General features: G+C 41.0%; 2 protein-coding genes and 1 long non-coding RNA gene across 3 annotated transcripts in view; 1 reads left to right on the forward strand and 2 right to left on the reverse strand.

Moving 5' to 3' along the window:
* The window catches only part of nck2b (NCK adaptor protein 2b), a 469,107-nt gene that overhangs the window by 163,358 nt on the left and 282,217 nt on the right, over positions 1-23,532 (reverse strand). The gene's annotated exons all lie outside the window — the stretch shown is intronic.
* pou3f3b (POU class 3 homeobox 3b) lies at positions 2,095-5,552 on the reverse strand. The gene is made up of 2 exons (XM_079884950.1): positions 3,677-5,552; positions 2,095-3,364 (listed from the first exon to the last, which is right to left on the reverse strand). The coding sequence occupies exons 1-2, from the start codon at positions 4,895-4,897 to the stop codon at positions 3,251-3,253; spliced, it is 1,335 nt and encodes a 444-aa protein (XP_079741076.1). The 5' UTR covers positions 4,898-5,552; the 3' UTR covers positions 2,095-3,250.
* LOC307166527 lies at positions 7,173-14,576 on the forward strand. Its single transcript, XR_013822647.1, has 3 exons — positions 7,173-7,529; positions 13,110-13,215; positions 13,744-14,576. It is a non-coding gene; the product is annotated as an uncharacterized lncRNA (long non-coding RNA).

Here is a 23,532-nt window from a genome sequence, read left to right on the forward strand (position 1 = left end):
AGGCTATATTACTGTTACAAATACAAAAACTATATTAGTGCTAGGCTACTTAATTTAGTTTAAGAGTTGTTGGTTACCTATTGGTGTACAGTGACACATTGTAGTTTTTCTAGAAGGTTTGGAAAGAAAGAATAAATGCAATAAAATAAATGTTATTTGGGCTAAAACGTGGGGGTAGAAAATATTTTAAATGTGGCTGCAGCCTGCACGTGTACGAGCACTGATCGATTATTTATGAAGGGCTACCATTATTGCTACAAAACTAAAAGGCTAACAATAAATTGAGCTGCAATTAAAATCCAAATACTTTTTGAGGTAGAACGGTTTGGACTCTAAGTAAAAAAAAAAAAAAAAAAATCATAGCAGTTGTTGCTAGTATTTTATCAGCAAGGGGTAGATCTGAGCACGTGGGTCGTAAGTCATGTGACATATAGACTATGGAGTTTAGTGCAGTTTGTCATCTGCTTGCTGAACATGTTCCAGGCCTCGCTATAGCCTATACTACAGAAATATCTGTTTCTTAAAATGTATAATGATATATATATATTAGTTAATTAAAATACTATGCCATGCTGCTCACTAAAAGGAAAACAGGGTCATCGGACATCAAAAAAACCCAAAGATTTTTTTTTTTTTTTTTTTTTTTGACATATTCCTTCCAAATCTGTTTAATTAACAATACTGGAAACAACTCGATATTTCAATCTTTATACACCAATCATACACATGAGCTGATTTCCCCCCCAACAGTTTTCCCCTCTAAATTTTAATTATGATTAAATTTAACCTACTTCTCAATGACAGCATTTCTTTAACTCGGGTCATACAAAATCAGTCTGAATGTCAGACTAGCACCCTTATTATTTGGGGACAAAGAGAAGGGATGCATACTTCTATAACATTGATTGAATTTAGTTGCTAAGCAACTAGTGTATGGGAATTCATCCGCGAAATTTAAATCTTGGAGAGAGAGAGAGGGAATTGCGAGTTTTGCTGAATAGACATCCTAAGAAAAAGTTGAAGCGATCACACTGTCGTTTTCGCCCGCTTACGACACACTTCGTCCGTTTTATTTATGAGGCCTAGCTCAGGATAATTTCATCTCCAATATTTGGCTTACATGAATAATGTTTGGTATATAACATGAAGTCAGTTTATGACAAGTTTATACCGGCTAAAGTTTACGATATGACTTATATTACAGGCCTATTTGTAAGTCTGGAGGGCATATGCAATCTGTTGTGAAATTAGGTAGGCCTATTCTGGTTTATTTTAACAAGCAAAACAGAGAATCTGTAGCATATAAGATGGTGTTTGCGACAATCGGGAAATAATAATAATAAAAATAATAGCCTAATAAAATTCCATACCTAGGTCATCACACATGTAGCAAACGCGAAATTGATTATAAATTCAATTGCTGAGAACTTTATAAAATAAATGATATACAATTCAGCTATTCCTAAACACATCGACTGATCGAATGCTAAAAATAGGCCTACGATAAAAAGATATGCATAGCTGTGCAAGCCTGTAAACACGTGTTTTAGTTTACAAGGATATATACGGGGATACAGTGTAATATTAGATTTTTTTTTAGTAATATATAGGCCTATCTAAGATAGATAGATAGATAGATAGATAGATAGATAGATAGATAGATAGATAGATAGATAGATAGATAGATAGATAGATAGATAGATAGATAGATGCAAAAAGCAGACCATGTAACACTTAATAAAAATATGTCCAAAAAAAACACGATGATCGGGTTGATAAGCAGGTACACAAAAAAAGCGCGTGACATGTAAACACTCCACCTCCAAAAGCGGTCAACTTTTCTGGGCTTTCTCTCGTGAGATTTACTGAACGTTGCTATCTCTACTTGCCACAGCGACACATTTCATCCTGCTAACAAAATGGTTGCAGCCTACACTGAAGTATAATTCACAGCGGTTACACTTTTGCTGGTTTGTCAAAGAAGAGAATGTTACATAGAAATGCTAAAAGTTCGTGCGTAATGCTTCCCATCGAGGCCTAAACTATTGCTACGTTACACTGACCTGTTTTTTTTTTTTTTTTGTTTTTTTTTTTAAATGCATTGTGTAAAATATATATAGGACGGTTGTATTTTAAGCAAACATCTCTATTTTGTTGCAATACAAATAAAAAGGTTTTGTTTTGTTATTTCTAGTCTGCAGGTCAAAACATAAGGCCATTCATATTCAGCAGTCATCATTTTAAAATGCATTTGGCTAAATACTGCTCTGAGAGCATCCTAAAAAATACAAACAGCTACGATTTTAGGCACAACACACAATCTTGTTTCATTCTAACAAATTTATTGTTCTCGATCATCTCTTACGGAATCACTACTGAAATTAAATTACAATCAAATCATCACATCAAAATATACCCTTATTTCCTACTGTCAAAGTCAGCTCGTGTAGATTTGTGCTCTTTTAAAAATGAGAATACAAAATTAAACAAAACAAATAAGGTCAACAACGAAAACAGGGGGAAAAAACATTTTACACAAGTCTGGGGGAAATAAATAACTGTTTGGAATAGTTCGTATGTATCCCGAATAAAATATTAAAACAAAGCATTTTAATGAAAAATATTAAGTAAATAATTCCGATCAGCATCTGATCTAATGAATCTATATTGCCGGATTTACATAGTCTTGTTTATTAAAACCTACCAAAGAATACTGCTTGGAAATGGCAGCACATGAAAACATCCACAGCACCAGCTCTGGCCCACTTGGCAACGGATGTTCGCAAAGAAGATTTTCAAAGAGGTGCAGCTGCGGAATAATCAGTCTTTTCAAAAGTCATCTTTGATTTCATTTTGTCCTCAAAAATCCACGTAAGATTCAGTTCTTTACATTAAAAAAAAAAAAAAAAAAATTCAAAAAAGACGTGATCTTGCAGATCAGAAACTGAGGGCAGTCTTTTGTTGTTTTTGTAAGGATTGGAAGGCCAGAAAAAAATTCCATTCCATATTTTTGGATAATAACAAAACCATGCAGTCTTCTCTGCCAAGTTGGATGGAAGCTTCGTGGATGCCACTGTTCTTCGCATTGTTTCAGTTGAATTTCATCCCTTTGTTTGAGGTTTAATGTCCCATAACAACATACACAATTGCCTGCGTCTTTTGCCTCTCAAACAAGACATTGGTGTAACAGGGTAGGGGGGGCAAAGATTTTTGATGTTCATTTCTAATCTCTCATATTTTTCAGTTGAAGTTAATGCGCCAAAATTACCTGGTGGAAAGAACTTGTAGTTGTCACCCTCTGGTCGCCCGGTTCGCTCGGCCCAGTTAAACTTGCATCTTTTAAGTAATCTACTAAAAAATGTCCCTGAAAGAAAGAGCAGACACAACCTTTTAGGTAAAGACATTTAAGGGCCTGGAAGAAGATTAGCGGGCGGTTTAGGGTTTGGGAAGGAAGAGGGGTGATTTTTTTTTTCTTGTGAAAAAAATATATAACACATCTGCAGTCTCAATATTCCCTCACAATCACAGTATCAAAATGCTTTGCTATCTTCATGATAGTCTGTGTTTTATCAGATTAGTCATTTATATAAAATATTTTTTAGTCTTGTATGCTGTTCTATGTCTCACTGAACATTCGTTTGCAGTCCATGGAGGGGGGCGGTGTATCTGCACTCACATTGCCGACCTGAGAATATACATCCTCCGGCGTCTGCGGCACTCCTGGGGGCGTCATCCTTTTCTCCTTCTGTCTCCGATTGCAAAACCAAACTCTCACCACCTCTTTCTCCAGCTGAAGGTTGTCCGCTAGACTGGTTATCTCTTGGGCCGAAGGCTTGGGGCATTTCAAGAAGTGGCTTTCCAACGCACCTTTGACGCTCACTTCGATGGAGGTGCGCTTCTTGCGCTTCCTGCCCTGAGCCGCTATCTTGTCGATGCTGGTGGGACTGCCCGTGGAAGAGTCTGCTTCCTCCAGCCATTTGTTAAGCAACGGCTTCAGCTTGCACATGTTCTTAAAGCTGAGCTGGAGAGCTTCGAAGCGACAGATTGTGGTCTGCGAGAAGACGTTCCCGTACAGAGTGCCCAACGCCAAGCCCACGTCCGCTTGCGTGAAGCCCAGTTTGATCCGGCGTTGTTTGAACTGCTTGGCAAAGTGCTCTAAGTCGTCCGACGTCGGCGTGTCCTCGTCGGAGTGCGGGTCGTGGCTGTTCACTCCGTGGTGTGCTTGCTGGTGATGTTGATGCTGGTGGTGATGGTGGTGGTGGTGGCTGTTGTGATCGAGCTCCGGGGTGTCGCCACGCACCAGACCCGGGTGTACTAGGCTTTGGCTGCCCGGCGGACTGAGCATGCCGTTTACCGTGAAACCACCAGGCTGCGAGTATATGAGGGACTGCTGCTGCTGCTGGCTCCCGGTTAGAGACGGGATGTGGGCAGCGGTTGTGCTACCCCAGGCACCCGCGTGAGTCTGGTGGGGACCTAAATGTGGGGGCCTGTGATGCAGCGCAGTCCCAGAGTGCAAATCGTCTCTCCCCGAGTTATTTTTCACGTCCTGCTGCTGTTGCGGGCTGCCTGTCATTCCAACGGGACTAGACGACCATGGCGATCCGGCTTCAGCTGCGGCAACTGCGGCAGCCGCAGCCGCCGCTGCCGCGTGAGGCAAGGACGTCACCCACTGGTGAGCGTGGCTTAGCATATGTCCCCCGTTGCTCGCTGCCATTGCGCCCTGCATAAAATCACTTTGTACCATTTTCACCGTTGGGTCTCCTCTGTACCCACCGGACACTGAGGTTACCGCAGCACTGCCCTGCTGCATCCCACCCCCGGAGTCCGAGTGCACGATCGAGCCGGACGATAATAAACTACTGCTGGCTAGATAAGGGTTGGATGCCGCTGTGGCCATTCCGCTAACCTTATGAATATGTTTGCCGATCACCCCCTCCCTTTTTGCAGAAACTTTTTTAATGCAGGCAAATTATATCTCATGAATTATTCAAACTTTAAAAGTCTGGCTTGTGTTTTGGCAAACACCATCAACAAAAAGCAAAGAGAAAGACGAAATCCGTCTCTTGGATATTTGCGCATTCATATATTTCGAACATATGAATGATTAAAACGATACATTCCAGTTTTATGTCAGCGTTGAAAACCCCCTCGGAAGTCAAACAGTCCCTTCAATCTGTAGTATTTTCTGTTTAAAAACAAAGAAAAAAATGAAAATTTGTTTCAAAAACTTTGTCCCGCAAAAAAAAAAAAAAAAAAAGTTCTGGCGCTTGAAGAAGTTGTAATGTGCCCTTAAAAATAATAAGTCCAATCGTATGTTCCGTTTCCGAGTGGAAAATATTAAACGTGGTTCTTCCTCAATTCTTTTGTTATTTAGCCGCAGCGATTTCACTTGCTCCGTTCCTTTATTTCTTTTCTTTTGCAGATTCTTTTATGGTGCTGTAAAGTCTGTCTCTTTGTTCTGTTTTGATGTGTTTAAACCTGCCAAACCGCTCCAGTTGAAGTACAATCCAGTATTACAGTGCAAAGCAGTGTTGCATGCCTTCTTTCTCATTCGCTTGTTCTCTCTCCTCTCTCTCTCTCTCTCTCTCCCTCTCTCTCTCTCTCTCTCTCTCTCTCTCTCTCTCTCTCTCTCTCTCTCTCTGACAGTTAGCTCCGTCCCTCCCTCAGAGCTCGAGGACACACGAGTGTTTACCCTGTGCTGCGTACATCGTCCACGTCTTTTCCCCAAATGCAAGGAAGTCGGGTGTACGGCTCTCGTTGATTGGATAGCACTGGCAAGATTGACAGGTCTAGAGAACTCGCTTCAGGCACTTAGACCCCCCTTCCGGCTATTCCAATTGGTTGCCTTTGAATTTAAATAAATAAATCAAGATAAATGACTGAAAACTTCAAATAATCCGGGAATATATTAATAAATCCTAATTTAAGTTTCCCATAGTTTTGGTGAATTATTTAGGCGAATTATTGACAAGGCAGCGTGACTGGGCTATTTCTCAGGGTAATAAATAAATAAATAAAAAACAAAAACAAAACAAACACAAAAACCGTTCTATTAGCCGTAGGTTGAATTTAGTTAAGAGTGATGAACAAATCTAACAAATACAATTGATCTTTTTTTAATTTTTTTAATTTTTTTATTTCGAAATAAGTACTCTGAAATGCTCTGAAAACACACTGGCTGCATGGAATCTCTGTTGGCAAAGATCTCACAAATATAATTTCTCTTCCAGCTTGTCTGTTACAATTTTTTAACTCAACCAAGCAAGATAAAATAAATATATCGACGTAATAACCCAATTGCATCACATTGACTACATGTTTCTGAGACCTCGGCCTCTCAAGAGTTAACGAGATGACTATGCGATGCTTCCATGCGGAAACAGAGAGTGCAATGCAGCTAAACACAAGAAAGGCATGGGGAGAAAGTGGCAACCAAAACGAATGCAAACTGAGGAATCCTTTGGGGGGATCTGCAAGAAATGTCTTCTAATTTTACTACCAAGATCAACGATAGGCCAAATACAACATTCCTTTTCAAATCTCGCGCTGAATCGTTTACATCAGACCCCTACAACATATGGATTCACCCAGAGGTAGCCTATAAATAAAAGTGCAAGTCGAAAGAAAATTTAGAGTGACTGACGTATATGGTCCCCCACACCCTTCAGTAAACAAGAGAGATGTGACACTGGGTGTCAAACTGGATCTCCTTGTTTATGAACTACAGCTAGAATAATAAGTATCAGGTGCATAAAAAGTTACATGTAAACACATGTAAACCAATGCACCATTTTACAACAACTTTGACAGAAAAGCTAATCTTATTTCATTTAGTATTGTTGTATTGGCTTGGCTAGAATAACACTGAATCAGGTTTTGTAGAAAACCCAAGAGAGGACAACGCACTCCCCTTCCCAGAAGATTTCATTTGGATCAGGCTCAAAAACCGAGAACCTCGTGGATTTGTTTACATTGAATGGCAAAGTAGGGCCACCGCCACGGGACTGTCTATTCATTAATTTCCAGCAGATTTTGGTCTAAATTACTGTTATGCATTTCATACTGCTCGCTTTCAAAGGACGTCTCGTGCGGCCATAAGAAACGTGATAGCCAGTCTAAGGAAAGAGATTCACTCACTCTAAGGAGTCAAAGCAATTTCAAATGTTCAAGCCTTCAACTTTTTTGAAGTTTAATGTTTTTTATCTGAGAAGTAGGCTGTTTATTATTTATTTGTTTATGTAACAAGGTCCCAGTGTTCCCTGCTGGGGAGATCATTTGTTTTCCGTGCAAGTAGAGAGGGAAAAATCCCCAAGTATAACAAGAGACGAACAGTTAGTGCTGATTTTCATTTGCATAAATTTTCATATATTTTAGTGAAAATAATAGCGGTGCAGAGGAGAGCTCCGCTCAGTTGAGTCAGAGGGAAGAAAATCTTAGGAAGGACCAAACACGGAGGGAGAGAGTCGGTCAGTGATGGACGAACAATGCAGTATTTGAGACATTTTTTCCAGTTATCATGGAATCTTACGGTAAGTGAAAATAAATCAGTATTCGGCGAGATTATAAAACTGTAGCCTATTACAAGGCATACTACCTGAACAATATCTATAGACTTCTAATTCCTACCCCATATATATATATATATATATATATATATATATATATATATATATATATATATATATATAGCCTATGTCTGTGTGGTTGCGAAGTCCTTTTTTTTTCGTGTAAAAATCAATAAGACTGTTTAGCTTTATAAATAGCGAGCAGACGGTTAAGCTGCTGTTTTGTAGTGAATGTCCAGTGGAGAATGTGCAATCAATCAAATTCAAACAGGAGACCCTCGGTGGAATACTCGGTGGAGTCGGGTACAAGTGGATATCAGGTCGTTTACATAAATCGATCTTTTACTTCTGTGCCAAAGTTTGATGAAACTTGGTCAGCAGCACTGACTTGTTTTGGAGCGCGCGATGCTTAACGCGAGACGGCGTGTGAATGAATGCAAAGCAAAGGATTTTAGTTGTTACCGAACGACTGTGAAAGGACAACACAACACACGAGTGTCAACTGAGCAGACACTAGCTGATCGTGACCAATGGCAATGAAAATATGCGAAAATAAATGATCGGCGCAAGGTATGATTATTAAACGAGACTGGAGCAGCTTAAATGATAAACATTTGAGGTGACTAAAATGCGTAGGCAGTTACAAAACTAAATTTAGATCGAATTAGAATTAAATTGTAAAATACCTAAGATTAATATATTAAAATATGTAACAAAACGAAAACCTCTCCCCGCGATATTTCTTGGGTTAACTTTGCGTGCCCTCCCGGTCGAAGATGCCATCTCTCTTTCTCGCAGCCCCACTAAGACCGTTTGTTTCATTCATGGGCAAAGCATTTCTGAAGCCTTCCTCTCGGTTGCTATGGTGAGTGGAATAAAAGAGGGAACACTGGTCGCATTAAGCTATATGTTTGTGCACTGGAGTCGAGATGAAAGAGCCACAGTCAAGCCAAGAACATCTACCATTGCGCCAAACGCACATCTGAAATTCGTATATGTCTATAGAAATACAAGCGTCTACAAAATATGTATACATAAAATAACTGGAATCAGCACAACCATAAAGATTAGATCCCACACTTACACGCTTGACAGTGACGTATGGGGGAGTGTTTTGTCACCAGCAGGTGTCGCGCTTAGTCAGTATGGTAAAAGGGCTAATGGTGAGTAATTGGGCTATTGTCCTTGATTATTGATTTATTCTTATTTTTTTAGGAGAAGCATAGTCTGCTGATACTGTAACCTGATACCTGTTGAAATCATAATGCGAAAAATCACCTCCGTACAATTAATTTATTCACAAGACATTAATTCAAATTATTATTTTTTGCTGAAATAAACAATGTAGACCCTGCTATTAACGATACATGCTTAAAACGATTCAGTGTAGGCTAGTCTTCAAACGGATTTTCACCCTACTTGGTAAGCCCTCCCAATTCTGACTTATAACGTAGACATAAATTGCATGTTTATTTAGTTTACTAAAAGGTTTCGTTAAAGGAAGTTTATAAATAAAACGCAAAACGTTTTAAACAGATAATTTATAATTAGGCTATACTTGGCAGTTAATGTTGTTGTGTAATAATGCTGATATAACGACAGTAACCTATTTAAATATTCAAAAACTTATCATTATGACTTTACAGGTTAAAGGAAAATTGTATTCAACAAAAAAATAAAACAAAATTAATTTTCTAACTGAAACATCATTATACAAAAAAAGTGCGCGCATGTTTGATCACCCAGTTAAATATTTGAATAATTCGGGGATTTTAACATCACGAAAAAATAAAACACAGAATACAATATAATTGAATTGAATAAAATTAATGAGAATTGTGAATATTAAAAGAGAAATTATTTCACAGAAAAAAAAAATGTATCATGATGAAATGAAATATCTGCTCGTTTTGAAGAAAGACAGTAATAGCCTATATTGAATTTATGTAACAGACACATACTGCTGAATTGTCATTAATTAGAAAAACAAACATTCAAAGCGCTAAGCTCATGTCTGACAGCGTGAAATTGTAGGCCAGAGCTCTGGCTTCTTCCCAAAAAAAAAAGGGGGAAAAAAGCGATGTGCCTTATTTTCTCTTAATTCTGGAAGATAAAATGTCATAACTAAAATGGTACATGTGTATTATGTTATTACTAAAATAAGAAATAAAACATTATAGACTAATTATAGGCTAATTATTATTTTATAATCATATATTGATTTTATTTTTAAACGTCTTTTTTATTTCATTTCATTCGTTTAACTGCTGTCATGAAAGTATCACTTTCTTTATCGAAAGGAAAAGAAGGGATTGGGCATATGTCACTATAGCTGTAATCCTCCAATGCAGACCGTTTTGGGCTTTCAGTTGGCAAATTTTAATATACAGTTTGAAATGCGAAATAATTTGAAAACAATCTACAGTTATTGTGAATAATTATAATAATCGAAATAACAACAAAACACAGTATTGCATTTATGTATTTTTCTTTCCACCAAAAAAAAAAAAAATGGAATAAAACTATATATAAGATCAATCTAAAATCTTTAGTGATAGAGAGGAGAGGAGACTAATCGACTGGCCGATGTAATTTCATAATTTGTGACTAGGAATGACATTATTTTATATCCTTGTTCTATACATGAAAGCCCATAGAGTGCGTCACGTCGTTCCGCCTTGTTTATTCCACTGCTCCCCAGTGCATCATTTCCCGTAGCACCGGCCCAGGAGGCGCGCAGCTCATGACCGAAATGGCGAAAAATGTTTCAGAGCTCTGTGTCTTACACGAAGATTATCCGAGCTTCATTATTCGGAAACATTCCAGCCAGCCCCTTATTGATTGTGCTCTCTCCCATTGGAAATCAATGCAAATATCATAATGTGCTTTAAATGATATGTGGATGCAACATTATATATATGTAGAATAAACACACACATACACACACGTAAATAAACTCAACTCATTAAAATACAAAATAATCACTAGTAAATACATAAATCACATCAGACATGTTATCCCCTTAGAAATCAGTCAGGACCCCAGCTTCAAATTTCATCCATCTCAAGATATGTGTGATGTGACACGCAGCTGTCTGTTTCGTGAGATGGATGCTAGTTTTCGCTCTCTGTGTGTATGTGTGTGTGTGTGTAACTGACAGTTCCCTCTTAACTGTCCCATGTGGACTAACAATATCTCCTGGACATCCTATAACAGACACTGCACTGATTACTGCTGCAGGCCACAGCAATAATCTAACTCCTACTGTCCCATTACGGGTCAGGGGCACTTTCATGAAACACTTGCTTATATATACATGCTAGGATTATCTGATATTCCATCGTAATTATACATCAACATATTAATCCGATGAAAAAGTTGCACGAGCTCTGTGACGTGCCCTCTACCATTTAAAATGTATCCATTGTGTGCGGACTGAAGTGGTGCCCTGCGTGTTTTTGTTTGTCAAACAGCACCGTTCCCTGAGGAGTGCGGTTTGTGGTACCTCCCTGCTCAGGATTACATTAATCAAAGCATTTATTTCCCCAGAGATGCACAACACAAATCACCCAAAATCCCAATCAAATTGAATAACAGAGGAACCACGCATTGGAAGTGACCTCTCTTCTTTTTTCTGTTGCTTGTTTTGTGTGAAAACAGGTCTCCTGATATTTCAGCTTCAATCACAAAAGCAAAAGTGTCTGTCTTTGCGATACAGAGGAGTTTCGATAGTTGAGGGTGTTATGATGGCTGTGAGAACCACAGCACATGGAAATCTTATATCAGAGTATATCTACGGATTTAAGGATTTGCTGTTGGTTGCAGAAAGAGCAGTCTGTTAGGTTAAACAAACCCACTGCTTGAGAACTGTCTCGCCCCTTAGTATTAAAAAAGAATATAATATGCAGATGAAATGATGTTTTTTCATACTCAAGTTATGCAAAACGACAGGGTGCAAAACTGTCAACACAATAAATCCACGGCAAAGCCGTGCAGCTCAATAAATACTGCTTGCAATACGAGGCCTATTACAGGTATTGCAAATAAAATAATACAGCTGTGATTTTCCTCATACGTTGTTTTAATATAACTGGCGTGCGCCGTTTGATATTCATGGTGGAAATGGGAAGAAAATGTGAGGCTGTTTATGGCAGTGCAGCACGTCGAACCACAAATTTAGCTCTGCTCCTTTCAGCCCGATCAGGGATAAATGATGGAGCCTGTCCTGGAGAGGGTTACCAGACGGGAACGTTAACTCTGCTGAAGAGGTGATGGAAACAGCAGCATTTTGCTGTAGATACTTTTGTTTCTGAAGTATACAAGTCATAGTAGCCTATATAAGCCGCAGTTTTAAAAGCTGGTATAAAAAGCGCCTTTGTGTCTCTATTTTGAGCTGTAAAATCTGTGGCGCAAGTGGATGTACGACTGACAAATGACAGTGTAAACGTGTTAGCAACTACATAAAATCTTCTGTTTTTATATGTGTGGGCACACTTGGTTGTCAGAAAATCATTTGTGTGTGTCATCTTAATTACGTTCCCACCCACAGCAGGAAAAATGGGTTTACATACATCTGCATCCTTATTTTTGCATCCTATATGTTCTCCCAAACCTCCGGGCCTTTCCTCACTCTCTGTCTCAACCATTTCTACCTCTCTTTGTCTCCTCCTCTAATTCTCTCCCTCTTGGTCCACTCACGCATACATCCCGCAGGGTCAAAAAAGCAACGTTCACCAGCTTGCTAGAAGTGGCTTGACCTTCTGCCAAACTGCCTACCACACATTACTCATTACTCAGGCCGGGCACACGGACAGCCCCACAGCTAAAATGCTGCCCTTAACTCAGGCAACATGCAATGTATCATTCTAAACTCCTCCAGTTTGCTCTCACTCACTTTTATTAGAATGTGCTTGCTAAGGGTGCACTGCACTGCTTAGAGGCTGAATAATGGCTAAGCTAAGGAAACATATGTGTCTCATGTGGAAGGTGGAAAGGTCAATGAGTCTAATTTCTGGTATGCACGATAATGCCTATACAGTGCACTCGCAGTGGGTGATAGAGCTGGATATTTCTATCTAAACCTCATGTTATACATGCGAACGAGCCTGCTATTGCGTACGCTGAAGAAATTCTGAAGTATAATAATTTATAATGGTGGACATATAGCCATGCGAGAGGACATACAGTAAACCACGTGTGTTATCTATCTATCTATCTATCTATCTATCTATCTATCTATCTATCTATCTATCTATCTATCTATCTATCTATCTATCTATCTATCTATCTATCTATCTATCTTTGGCTAGACTACACAGAAAAGTACATTTCCTCTCAATTCAAGGATCAGTCACTGCCCTCAATAAATAAGTTGAAAAGGATGTGATCAGAAATCAACACAAACTTTAGTAGCGAAGATGGTGAACATCTGGACACCTGGAGAAAAAAAAGATGCCTGGAGACAAAATGTGTATTACGTGCCATAGAAGGAATGTTCAAGATGCAGTTCTAAAGGATTCTAATGTTATGTTATTTCTCTTGTAGAAGAGGAGCTTCGACTCTCCAACCTTCCCTCCCTTCTCGGGAATGGGGCCTTTTTCCACGTTGGACCCAGACTCAATCTGCTGCAGAGGGACAGAGTGGACACGCTGTGAGCGCGCGCATACACACACACACACACACACACACACACACACACACACACACACACACACACACACACACACACACACACACACACACACACACACACACACACACACACACACACACACACACACACACACACACACACACAGAGATCTCATTGCTTCCGTTTTCAGCATACACTGCTGCTGGAGCTGTTAGCCTGCCGGCTATTTTTCTTTGAGAGACTATAAAAATATGCAAATGCTGTTGTTAAAGAGAACAGTCAAGGTTTTTTTTCCCTGTTTGCGCCCTTGTGAGTCTGCAGAGCAAAAGGCGGAAGGATTTCACTTTTGTCCCTCACTTTGTTTATAGAAAGGCAGAAAGAATTAAAGGAGTGCAACAGTGACAGACACACCATAAACATGTTCAAAATGACCACATAGATAGGCAAATAAATATATATATAATATATATCCTGCTTTACTCATTCCAGTTATATGTAGCTGCAGAGAGAGAGTGAATTTAAAATGCTCTCCTTCATTATCTCTAGGCCTACCTCTCATCATGGCGGACAGGCCTTAAACGCAGAGCATCAACCGCTTTAAGAGTGCAGAAAAAGTACAGGGCGAATTTGTAAACCCCTCACGGTGCAGCAAACACTTTTTGAAGTGATTATGAAGACAGTTCAGATCAAAGGCTTTGACAACTCTGAGTGCCCGCCAAGACTGAGCCCCTGTAATCGCACAGAGCCCTCCGTACAACACAGCTCACACCCCTCAAGCACCCGGCAGAACGCAACGCCACACTCACGCATAAACAGATTATCAGGGGACAGAAAACGGCTGGAAAGTAAATATGGGATTAGAGTTTTCAGACTTAACCACACCGATATAACCGAGGAGATTAGCGAAAAATGTACAGGTAGATATTAATTATCGGCATCAGGGAGATGAAGGAAAAAATAGCGAATTAAAAACTCCTTGCAATATGTTTTAAAAAGCAGATAGCCATATAATAATATTATATTTAATATTTTTAATTGTATTCAACATGTGAAATGTATTACATTAACTAAATCCTTTACAAAGAAACCATAAGAAGCAGGGGGAAAAGAAAGGATGCGAAGAAGAGCGAGCAGAAAGTGCTTTGTTGAAGTCAATATATATATATTTTTATATAATTATGTGCTCTGCTGTGCATAACTGCTAGACAGCATTGTAACAAATGTCCATCATTGGCTCCATTAGCCCTGAAGACAGACGGCCATTTACATTTAGCTCAGTGTTTTGCTAACACTATAAGAAAACACAATAGCTCAGAACAAAACAACAACAGTATTATTAGTCATTTTATTATGTAAGTATCCAAGTTATACCATAGAATTTAAAAAATATATTTTGTCATGCACATATGCACACACTGTTAGCATGTCAACATGTGTAAATAGCCTATGTTAACAGGCTGCCATCTTGAACCTGTTCTCCACCCATTCCTTTCATGTTGTATGGTCATTTAATTGAAAGTTTTGCTTTTGTCAGTGTATTTACTTCTTTGTGGTACCGCACTGGTGCTGATGTGAAACAATAAAGTGTGTGTGACAGCAAGTCCCCTCTCTGCCTCCTGTTTACGGTGCCACTCAGAGCCTCTCTCAGACTAACCGCTTGGTACAGTCTTCTCTGGATCACTTCCAGAACCCTTGGGTTCCGAGTGGCCCAGTCTCTGAAGAGCAGCCAACAAACGGGCCTTTCAGTGTGGACAGCAGATGGGGCGGGCCAGCCAGCCACTCGGAGGAACTTCTTGTGTCGCCAGACACAGAGAATGAATCCGCTTTTATCTGCCAGCCCAGTGGACTACAATGAGCCTTCCTGTGCACTTAACCATGAGACAGCACACACACACACATACTGAGAATGATGCCAGACAGGTACTGAGCATTGCCATTCCCTAACCATGGAAGGACAAATCCGAATCTCTGGGTTTGGCTACAAACACAAAGTCTGTTTCTTCAATCATTCTCTGGGTGGAATAGACAAAATTCTGATAGGCTACAAGAGAATTAAGCTAAAAAATAAATTTCTGAAGAATGATCAAAATCAACATTATTTAGGCATTATGATGATCAAAGACAGTGACAGTGCCAAGCTATACATGTGTTTGAAGACTGTTTTTAATCAAAATTACATGCTAACATTTCTTAATTCCTTTCATATCTCGCATAGGGGAGTTAAAAATCTAAGCATATTGACCCATCTACTTTTTAATATTTTGTCTGCCGTTTATGCCTAATTGTTCCAGACAAGATTTCCAATGTCTTTTTCAACAGTAGCATTAACTCCCACCGACTAGTCTCTCACAGATAATCATCTGAGATCACTGTGCTTGACTGCTCCATACCGCCTCACGCTAAGTGTGTGTGTGGTGTGTGTTTGTTCTTTTGACAGCTTGGTCACAGAGAACTGCAGGCCCTATCGATTGTCTAATCATTAGGAGTGACCAGCTGAGTGGCAACATAGCCGCAAACACTGTTAACTCCAACGTGAAACATCTGACCCCTCTAACGAACAGCCATCGAGTGACCAGACCTTCTCATTGACCCATAATAGTCACTGCAGGCCAGCAGCGTTAAGAAAACTACACCCAGCTGTGAGCTGTTTCATCGACTGCTATGGATCCGCTGGGCTTGTGCAATTGCAGAAAGGGTCTGACATGGATTTTTTATGAGGAAATGTAACTCATATCTGATGGTTTAGCAGATGTCCGTATGCAGAACAGTTGGCAGGTGTGTCTGCCAGTACAATCTCACTGATGATACAGTTTACACTAGTCCGACACCCACTGCTGAAAGTCTGCGAGTGACACTGCTCACCTCCTGTTGCGCTATTAGAAAGCACGGCTTCCAGTTCAGAGCCTCGCACCACCCCAGTATGTGTGTGTGTGAGAAAGAGACAGTGAGAAAGGAGGGGGAGGCAGGGAGAGGGTTGGAGGAGGAGGAGGAGAAAAAGGCCACTGATCAGTGAGTGAATGAAGCGTTTCTCTGGTGAGTCTCTCAGAGGGGAAGCACCCTGCAGAGGACAGTGTGGAAATGAACTCGATGAGGCGGTGAGTGTTTGACCCCATGTCTGTCCTCACACCACCCTCACCACTCTCATGGCTGACTGACACGGCTACATCCTGCCCGCAACGAGTCACTTCCCGTCTGTCATTACCTCGCCTTCAACAATAGTATGTCTGACTATAAATGGCCGACGAATTCTGCGTTTGAAGTGTCATATTACGATTTTGCCAGTTTTGTTTTCTTTCCTTCAGGTTTCATCCGTAGTTTCCTAAAGAATATGGGTCTGATACATGCTAACGAACACCATATGAGTCTAGCAGCGTGAGAAATATCTGAAAGCCGGCTGCTCGAGAGTTGAGCTCCAGGGAAAGGATCCTTGTGGGGCAGCTGAAGGAATGGGGGAATGGGGGGGGGGATGGGGAGAGCGGAAGCAGATTGCAGGAGAAGGCGGTGGCTTTGAAGGTTGTAGGTAGCAGGTTTTTCCCTGCACCACTGCTGGAGACTCGAGCACAGGCCCCCACCGGCACAGGTGGTACTGCTCATTTCAATTTAGCTCAAATCTACACTTGAAATAGTGCGGCTGTCATAAGCAATCTGCAGCCCGGGACGAGGACAGCCTTGGTCGAGGAGTGGTGGGGGGAAGATGGGGGTGTCAGAGCAGACTACGTTGAGTTCTGAAGAAGAGGCTTCTGCCATATGCCCTCTCAACAACCTCTTCCCCCTCCTTCGCTGTTCTTTTACTCTCCCAAGCACATGTTCACCGCAGGTCCACTCATCCAGAACATCACAAAGGGAGGTCAAAGCAGTCAACAAGTTATTTACTGCAGGGGAGCCGCTATGCCTCACACACCCCATCTGCTTTCAACGATGAGTCCGAATCCCCCATTATGTAACGCGATAATTTTTTTCCTTTTTATTATGACAAAGGTCTGATGTGCATGCATAACTTTTCTGTGCTTATGCCTTTTGTACCAAATGGGCATGGGCATCAGGAGAGCCACTGGTCAATGTCTTCTGTGCTTAAGGTCTCATCCACTTTAAACATTCATATTAGAACCAAGTGCTGAGTTTCAGTTAATTTAACCACAGATGCTCAAGATGGGAAACACAGCAAGCACAACTTAAGCTGATCTGACAGTTATTCTGAGACACTGAACAGTTCTTGTGGGATCAGTTTTCTTTCCTAATTAGATTTTTTTTTAATTGAACATTTTCAATTAATTTACATGTAGACGCTTTTATCCTATGCAACTTGCATTGCATTCAAAATATACATTCTACCAGTTATGCATTCCCTGAGCATTGAACCCATGACTATGGCTGTTTGAGCTACAGGAACGCCTGTCTAATTTCTGGTAATTTAATTAAACAATGTTTCCAAACATGCCTGATTCACAATAAACTTTGATTGTCACAAAAATGTAAAAGTAAAAAACTGTTATATTGCGATCCATCTCAGTGTCCAACTCAACCTACAGCCTTCTTCTTTGAAAGCTGAGAGAGTCTTCAAACATTGGAGATGTGTCTACAGACAGCACAGAGGATGGGCAGATCAGAGCAAGCTTTGCAATCCTAGTAGTGTTTCCTCGTCAGAAAGCATGCGTTTTTAAGCAGTGTTGTTTTAGCCTGGGGCTACAGCCCACTGGATCATGTTGAGCTCTTTCAGGGGAGGAAGAGAAAACATGGCAGGCCTCGATGAATGCAAATGTACCTTGTGTATCTCACAGACATCTTGATGGGGCTTGGAAGCACAGTTGCCCCTTTAGGAGCGGGTGTCTGATGTGGGAACCTCTAAATAATATACAAGCCCGGACATAAAGTGTTACTTTTACTCTCGGTTGAGGGAAAATATAATCGAAGAGCATTTAAAAGAACCTAGATGATGTTTTCCCTCACCTTTAAATTGAAAATTTAATCATGGTAATTTATTCATTAATTTATGAACTTAACCTGAACTTAGGTGCACATTTTCCTATTCAGAGGTTCCAAAAGAACATTGGCATCTGCACAGTCAGCACTCGAGGAACGAGGCATGGCGCGGCATACCATGACTATGGAGGATTACAACCAAGTTGCCCGCTTTGGACTGTGTGCCTTTGCCATGAGCTGCCAACCTGGCCAGCTCTTTCACGGCACGGCAGAGGCTCTCCAGGAGGTGGTATTCTCTCTGGACAAACATGTGTTTCTGTGGCTGGTACCCTGCCCAATACCACGCAGACCGTGCCAGGGATCATGCGTCTGTGCACTGATAGGGCCTCAGTGAGGCTGCGGGAATGCTGGGAGATTGTCTATCTTTTATCCCCGGGCTTCAAATGAAGCTGAAATTGAGTTTTTAGTCGGTTTCTCTCTCTTGCTTGCATGACTCTCGAGCAATGGCTCCTTGCCTGCAGCATCAGCAGGGAGTCCTTTCAAAGACTCCAACACTGCAAATGCAAGAACGCATGTATGCAAAAAGACACACACACACACACACACACACACACACACACACACACACACACATTCTTTTTAGCTCCTAGACACACAGGAGTCTGCAGGCAGACAACACTCTACGAATAACTTTCATGCACATTTGGGAAAAGAGAAAGTTTACTCCCGAGTTCTCTGAGGGAGATTATGTGTGTGTGCGCACAAGTTAGTGTCTTTATGATTGAAGTCCTCAATAGCCTTCCACATATATGCTTCAACATTAGCGCATATTACAAACAAGACTTAATGGATCACTCACATTTGTCCTAATGAGTAAAGTAAAGTTGGTCTGTAGTTTCACTCGTTAAACTTGTTCATCAAGACCCAGATCATCTGTGCATTCATGCTTCATGACGGTGCTGAAGCTGTAAAGGAGAGCAGGAATAACTGGTGAAGAGCTGAATTGACAGGATTAATGGACGAGGAGCTGAGCAGTGCAATTACACCCTTCAGTGAGGGGCATTTTTCATTTTTGGGTCCTCCTCATCTCTGGCGTTCTCTCCTGTGGGAGAGAGGGTGCAGTCCTAGCGGTTTGTTTGTTTTAATTATTTTTCCATATGCAAATGTGGTTTTATTTAATTGCAACGAAGCAAGCAACGAGCACGGAGAAGAAAGAGGGGAGGACAAACTCATTATTGATTCCTGAGCCATCTTTCTGGAAGCCATCGCCATTACATAGCGTAATCCATCTTTCCCATGCATTAACTTCAGTACAGGCATGGAGAGAAGTGTTAATGCCTCCTCAGAACATCAATCAGACTGGGAGAGAGAGGGGATTAGGAGAACCTCTGAACGAGTTTCTTGTTTTCATTTTATTTATTTTTTTTGGACAGGTAGCACTCAGTAAAATGTGTTTTTATTGCCTGGAAACAAGGACCAAAAGTTGTTGTAATGAGGTGGTAAAAATAAGTCGTGCAGGTTACCAGCAGCCATCTGCCAAACCATCCTCACTTATTCCTAAGGCCTGAAGTAATGTTTTCTGCAGGGTGTTTCCAATAATGTCCTCTTGAGGAGATGAGTGTGATTGCCTTTGCGGATTGTGTTTGCATGCGTGTGTGTGTCATGTGTGTGATTGAAGCTCTTGATGACTCTTTTCAAGTGCACTATACACCCTGCGCTATGCAGAGATGAGACATAAATATTGCTGAATAAAGAGAAGTACGTTATCAAACCCTGCCTTCCCAATGGAGAGCTTAATTACCCATGGCTGTGTTTTGGGAGTGTGTGTGAGCGAGATGGTCAGGTCTTAAACTCAGAGGCCCAGAATGTTTCTTTGCACGTTTACTTGTTTATTGCTCACTGAAGTGGGCGGGGCTAAAGCATTTAATTATATGAGTGACATCTTCTTTTTCAGCCTGTCAGGCCGAGCTTCCCCGTACGGAGACGGACGGATGTCATCTGTCATTCTGAGGCCTCCCTGATGGTTTATTGAAGGTGTTCATGGATGTATGACGTGCTCGTTAATTTCAGGGACTATTAATGAATGGCTTGAGATAAAATGAAGGATAAAAGCGAGAGCCAGGAGTGAAAGAACTGTGGAGAGCAGGAAGCTCAGTTTCAGCATTTCTGAAAAAACCCTCAAAGTCTTTCCTTTAATCCATCCTGACAAGGCGGCTGAGGCTCAATCCACCTCTCTCTCTCTCTTTCTTTCCTTCCTCTTCTGGATCAGTAGGGTCCTGCAGTGGTGGAGCAACAGCATGGGTTCTTAGATCAGTGTTCTGTTCTGAGAGACACAAATACAGAAGGGATAATTACTATGCCACACTGAACAGTAAAAGCAGACCTAATCCTTTGAGTGTTGGAAGCCTGTCGACCACGGCTGCACAGGAGAGATTGTACGTAGTGTTTGCCATGACAATGTTTGTGTGTGTTTTCGTTTTTGTGAAGTTCTCTTAAAGTAATATTTTACCCCAAAATGAACAACTTCATGTTATCATTTACTCACCCTCAAGTCATTCTAACAATGTAGTCATTTCTTTCTTGCATGAATCACAAAAGATGATGTTAGGCACAATGTCCAAGTTGCTGTTTTCCATTGAGGGCAAATAGATGGTGAGTTCTAAAAAAAAGCACCATGAAGGTAGTCCATATGAAGTGTGTGCTGTCTTATGAATATAACGATATATACGATCGATTTGTGCGAGGAACAACTTTAAGTTCTTAAATTAGGCAATAATATAAAATGTTCTGTAGAAACAAAAACTCATTGGGGTCACTTGTATTCAGATCTCGTTCATGTGAAACACACAAAAACAACAACGGTGTTTGTCATTGATGACGTCAAACCTGGTGTGCTATATCTAAAAGGAGCCATTCTAGAATTTCATATAAAGGATGAAGAAGTTTATCAGTAAACAAGAGGTTTATTTTTTGTCTGTTTCTCACACGAAGCTGTCATATATATTATGAACCATTCAGAACAGTTTTCTGGTGCTTTATTTTTTTGTCTTTTTTTTGGATCTCGGCAGTATAAATCACTGTCCACTTTCTTTATATGAAAACAGCAGCCTTGTCAGAGCTACATAACAATGTTAGGTTGAACTATTCCTTTAAGCAATTCTTTCCTGTTTATCAACTGCTTATAGTTTATAAAGACAGATAACAGTGACTGGAAACCTTCCAAATGAAATGATTATGTTTAATTGCACTGGTAGTACTTGCACTGATACTGCAGGAATCTTGCAGCAGTGTTTGTGTGTGTGTTCCTCGCTGGCAAAGCTCTGGGAGAATTACATCAGTCAGAGAGCATTGCCTACTGAGCACCAGGCTGGATGCAGAACGTGTTTCCCTGGAATCCCAGACCGATTGGACATGCACAGAGGATGTAAATAGCCTGGCAGTGCTTGGGGCATTCAGCATCGCCAAACAGGCCTTCTACTAACCAGGGAGACACCTGCGAGGGATCCCCCACTGTGGGCTTCATTTAGGGAAAGTCTCCCCTGGCTACACCTGGATATCTCACTCAGGCCCAACTGTGGTGGAATATGGCTGCCAGTCATGCAGATGAAAGGTCTACCGTGACCATGCCGAAACTGGCTTTTACATGGTGGGTATGCTGTGCAAACAGCGCCAAGCGTGGGGTGATAATCTGCTCTAATACCACACACCTGGACTGATATATCACCTCTGGAAGTCCATAGCATTGCATTACGTACACAACTCTGCCCTCTGGAAGTCTATAGCATTGCAATACGTACACAACTCTGCCCTACAAAAACCAACACTCGCGGGGAGGGGGGAATCAATCCTTTTGACTTCTGACTCTGATCTGATCCAGGAAAAGGGGGTTATACGAAGCATTCTGTTTGACATCTGGATGCCTGCCAGTGCTAATGCAAAACATCCATTTCTAAAATAATAAGAAAGCATTGCAAGATCAGAAACAACTACCTTTTACACTCCGTCGTCAACTTTTAAAAAGGATGTTTTGATCGACAGCTACCCTAGTTTCACACTCGCAGCGGAGGTAAATTGTGTGATCTCTGCGACGACTGATGGACACTGAGCCGGGCTGAGAGACGGAGAGCACCACAGTGGCATGTGGAGGTCGAATCCAGCATATGCCAGCCAGTCAGCCTGTCCTCCCCACTGCCGAGTGATGAGAGCAGGGAGCGGAGAGCCGCCCTGCCCCTGACGAGCTGCCAGCTGGCTGGGGAAGAGAACACAGTGGACTGACACTCTACTAGGGGGTAACCTGCCAGGAGGAAGGGGAAGACAGCTGCGTGTATGACTGGTGTGTGGGTGTGGTCAGCAAGTGTGCATGTGTGTGCGTACATGGAGGGATACAGGCGCAGCTCAGGGCGCGGCTGGTCTCCTGCAGGGGTCCAGATGGACGCAGGGAGGGGGGTAAACTTGATTCAAGGGTTTTTGGAGAGAGTGACAAGAGTGACAAAATTTCTCTGGAGCTCAAACTGTGCTGCCAGCATGTTCTCTCCTGGCCCGCCTTCTGCCCCCCACTGTCACCTGTTAACCCCCCACCCCTTTGCCCTACTCAGGGATTGGCTTTGAGACCGGGCACACGCACGCACGCACACACACACACACACACACACACACACACACACACACACACACACACACACACACACACACACACAGACACAGACACACACAGACACAGACACACACACACACACACACTTGGAATAGGCATGACAACATGGTATGGTTTTAAAGTCTTTCTTTCAGTGTGAACAAGCCAACTGAAACTGGGCTGTCACCTGTCACAGTTATCTCTTAAAATGAATCAAAAGCGGAAGCACCAAAAATGTCTTTTATGATAATTAATTAATAATTTGCTCAAATTTAGCATTCTCATTAGTTTTTTTAAAACTAATTCTGGGTGATTTCAGGACATACCTATTTCTTTAAAACAAGGGGCATTAATGTTCTGAAAAAGGAAGAACACAAAATAAAATATATCAGCTTTGCTCATGACATGAATATTAATTACGTGACCTTACATTTGCATAGAAAATGATTTGTTTGGTAAGGCACTAGCTATAGTAAAATTACCAGTTGAATATTTGCTCAGCTGGTTTAGACTTAGCTATTTTTTTTCCCTATGCGATACAACCAAGCATTTTTTTTTTAAATGTACTTAATGTTTTAATGTTTTCCCCCCTGTATGTTGGTTGGACCACTACTTGATTTGTTGAAAAGCTTTTCAAATATTAACCATCTAGTGTTGTCCGGCCACTTTAGTTCGAATGTTTTTTTACGTAAATTTTTTATTTTTTTTACTTTATCGGAATGGTAAGAAACTTAGTGACTTTTGTGGCAGTTGCTATGCGACCAAAAAAAACAAACAAAAAA

The sequence above is a fragment of the Squalius cephalus genome (assembly GCF_949319135.1).
Source record: "Squalius cephalus genome assembly, chromosome: 10".
Lineage (NCBI taxonomy): Eukaryota > Metazoa > Chordata > Actinopteri > Cypriniformes > Leuciscidae > Squalius > Squalius cephalus.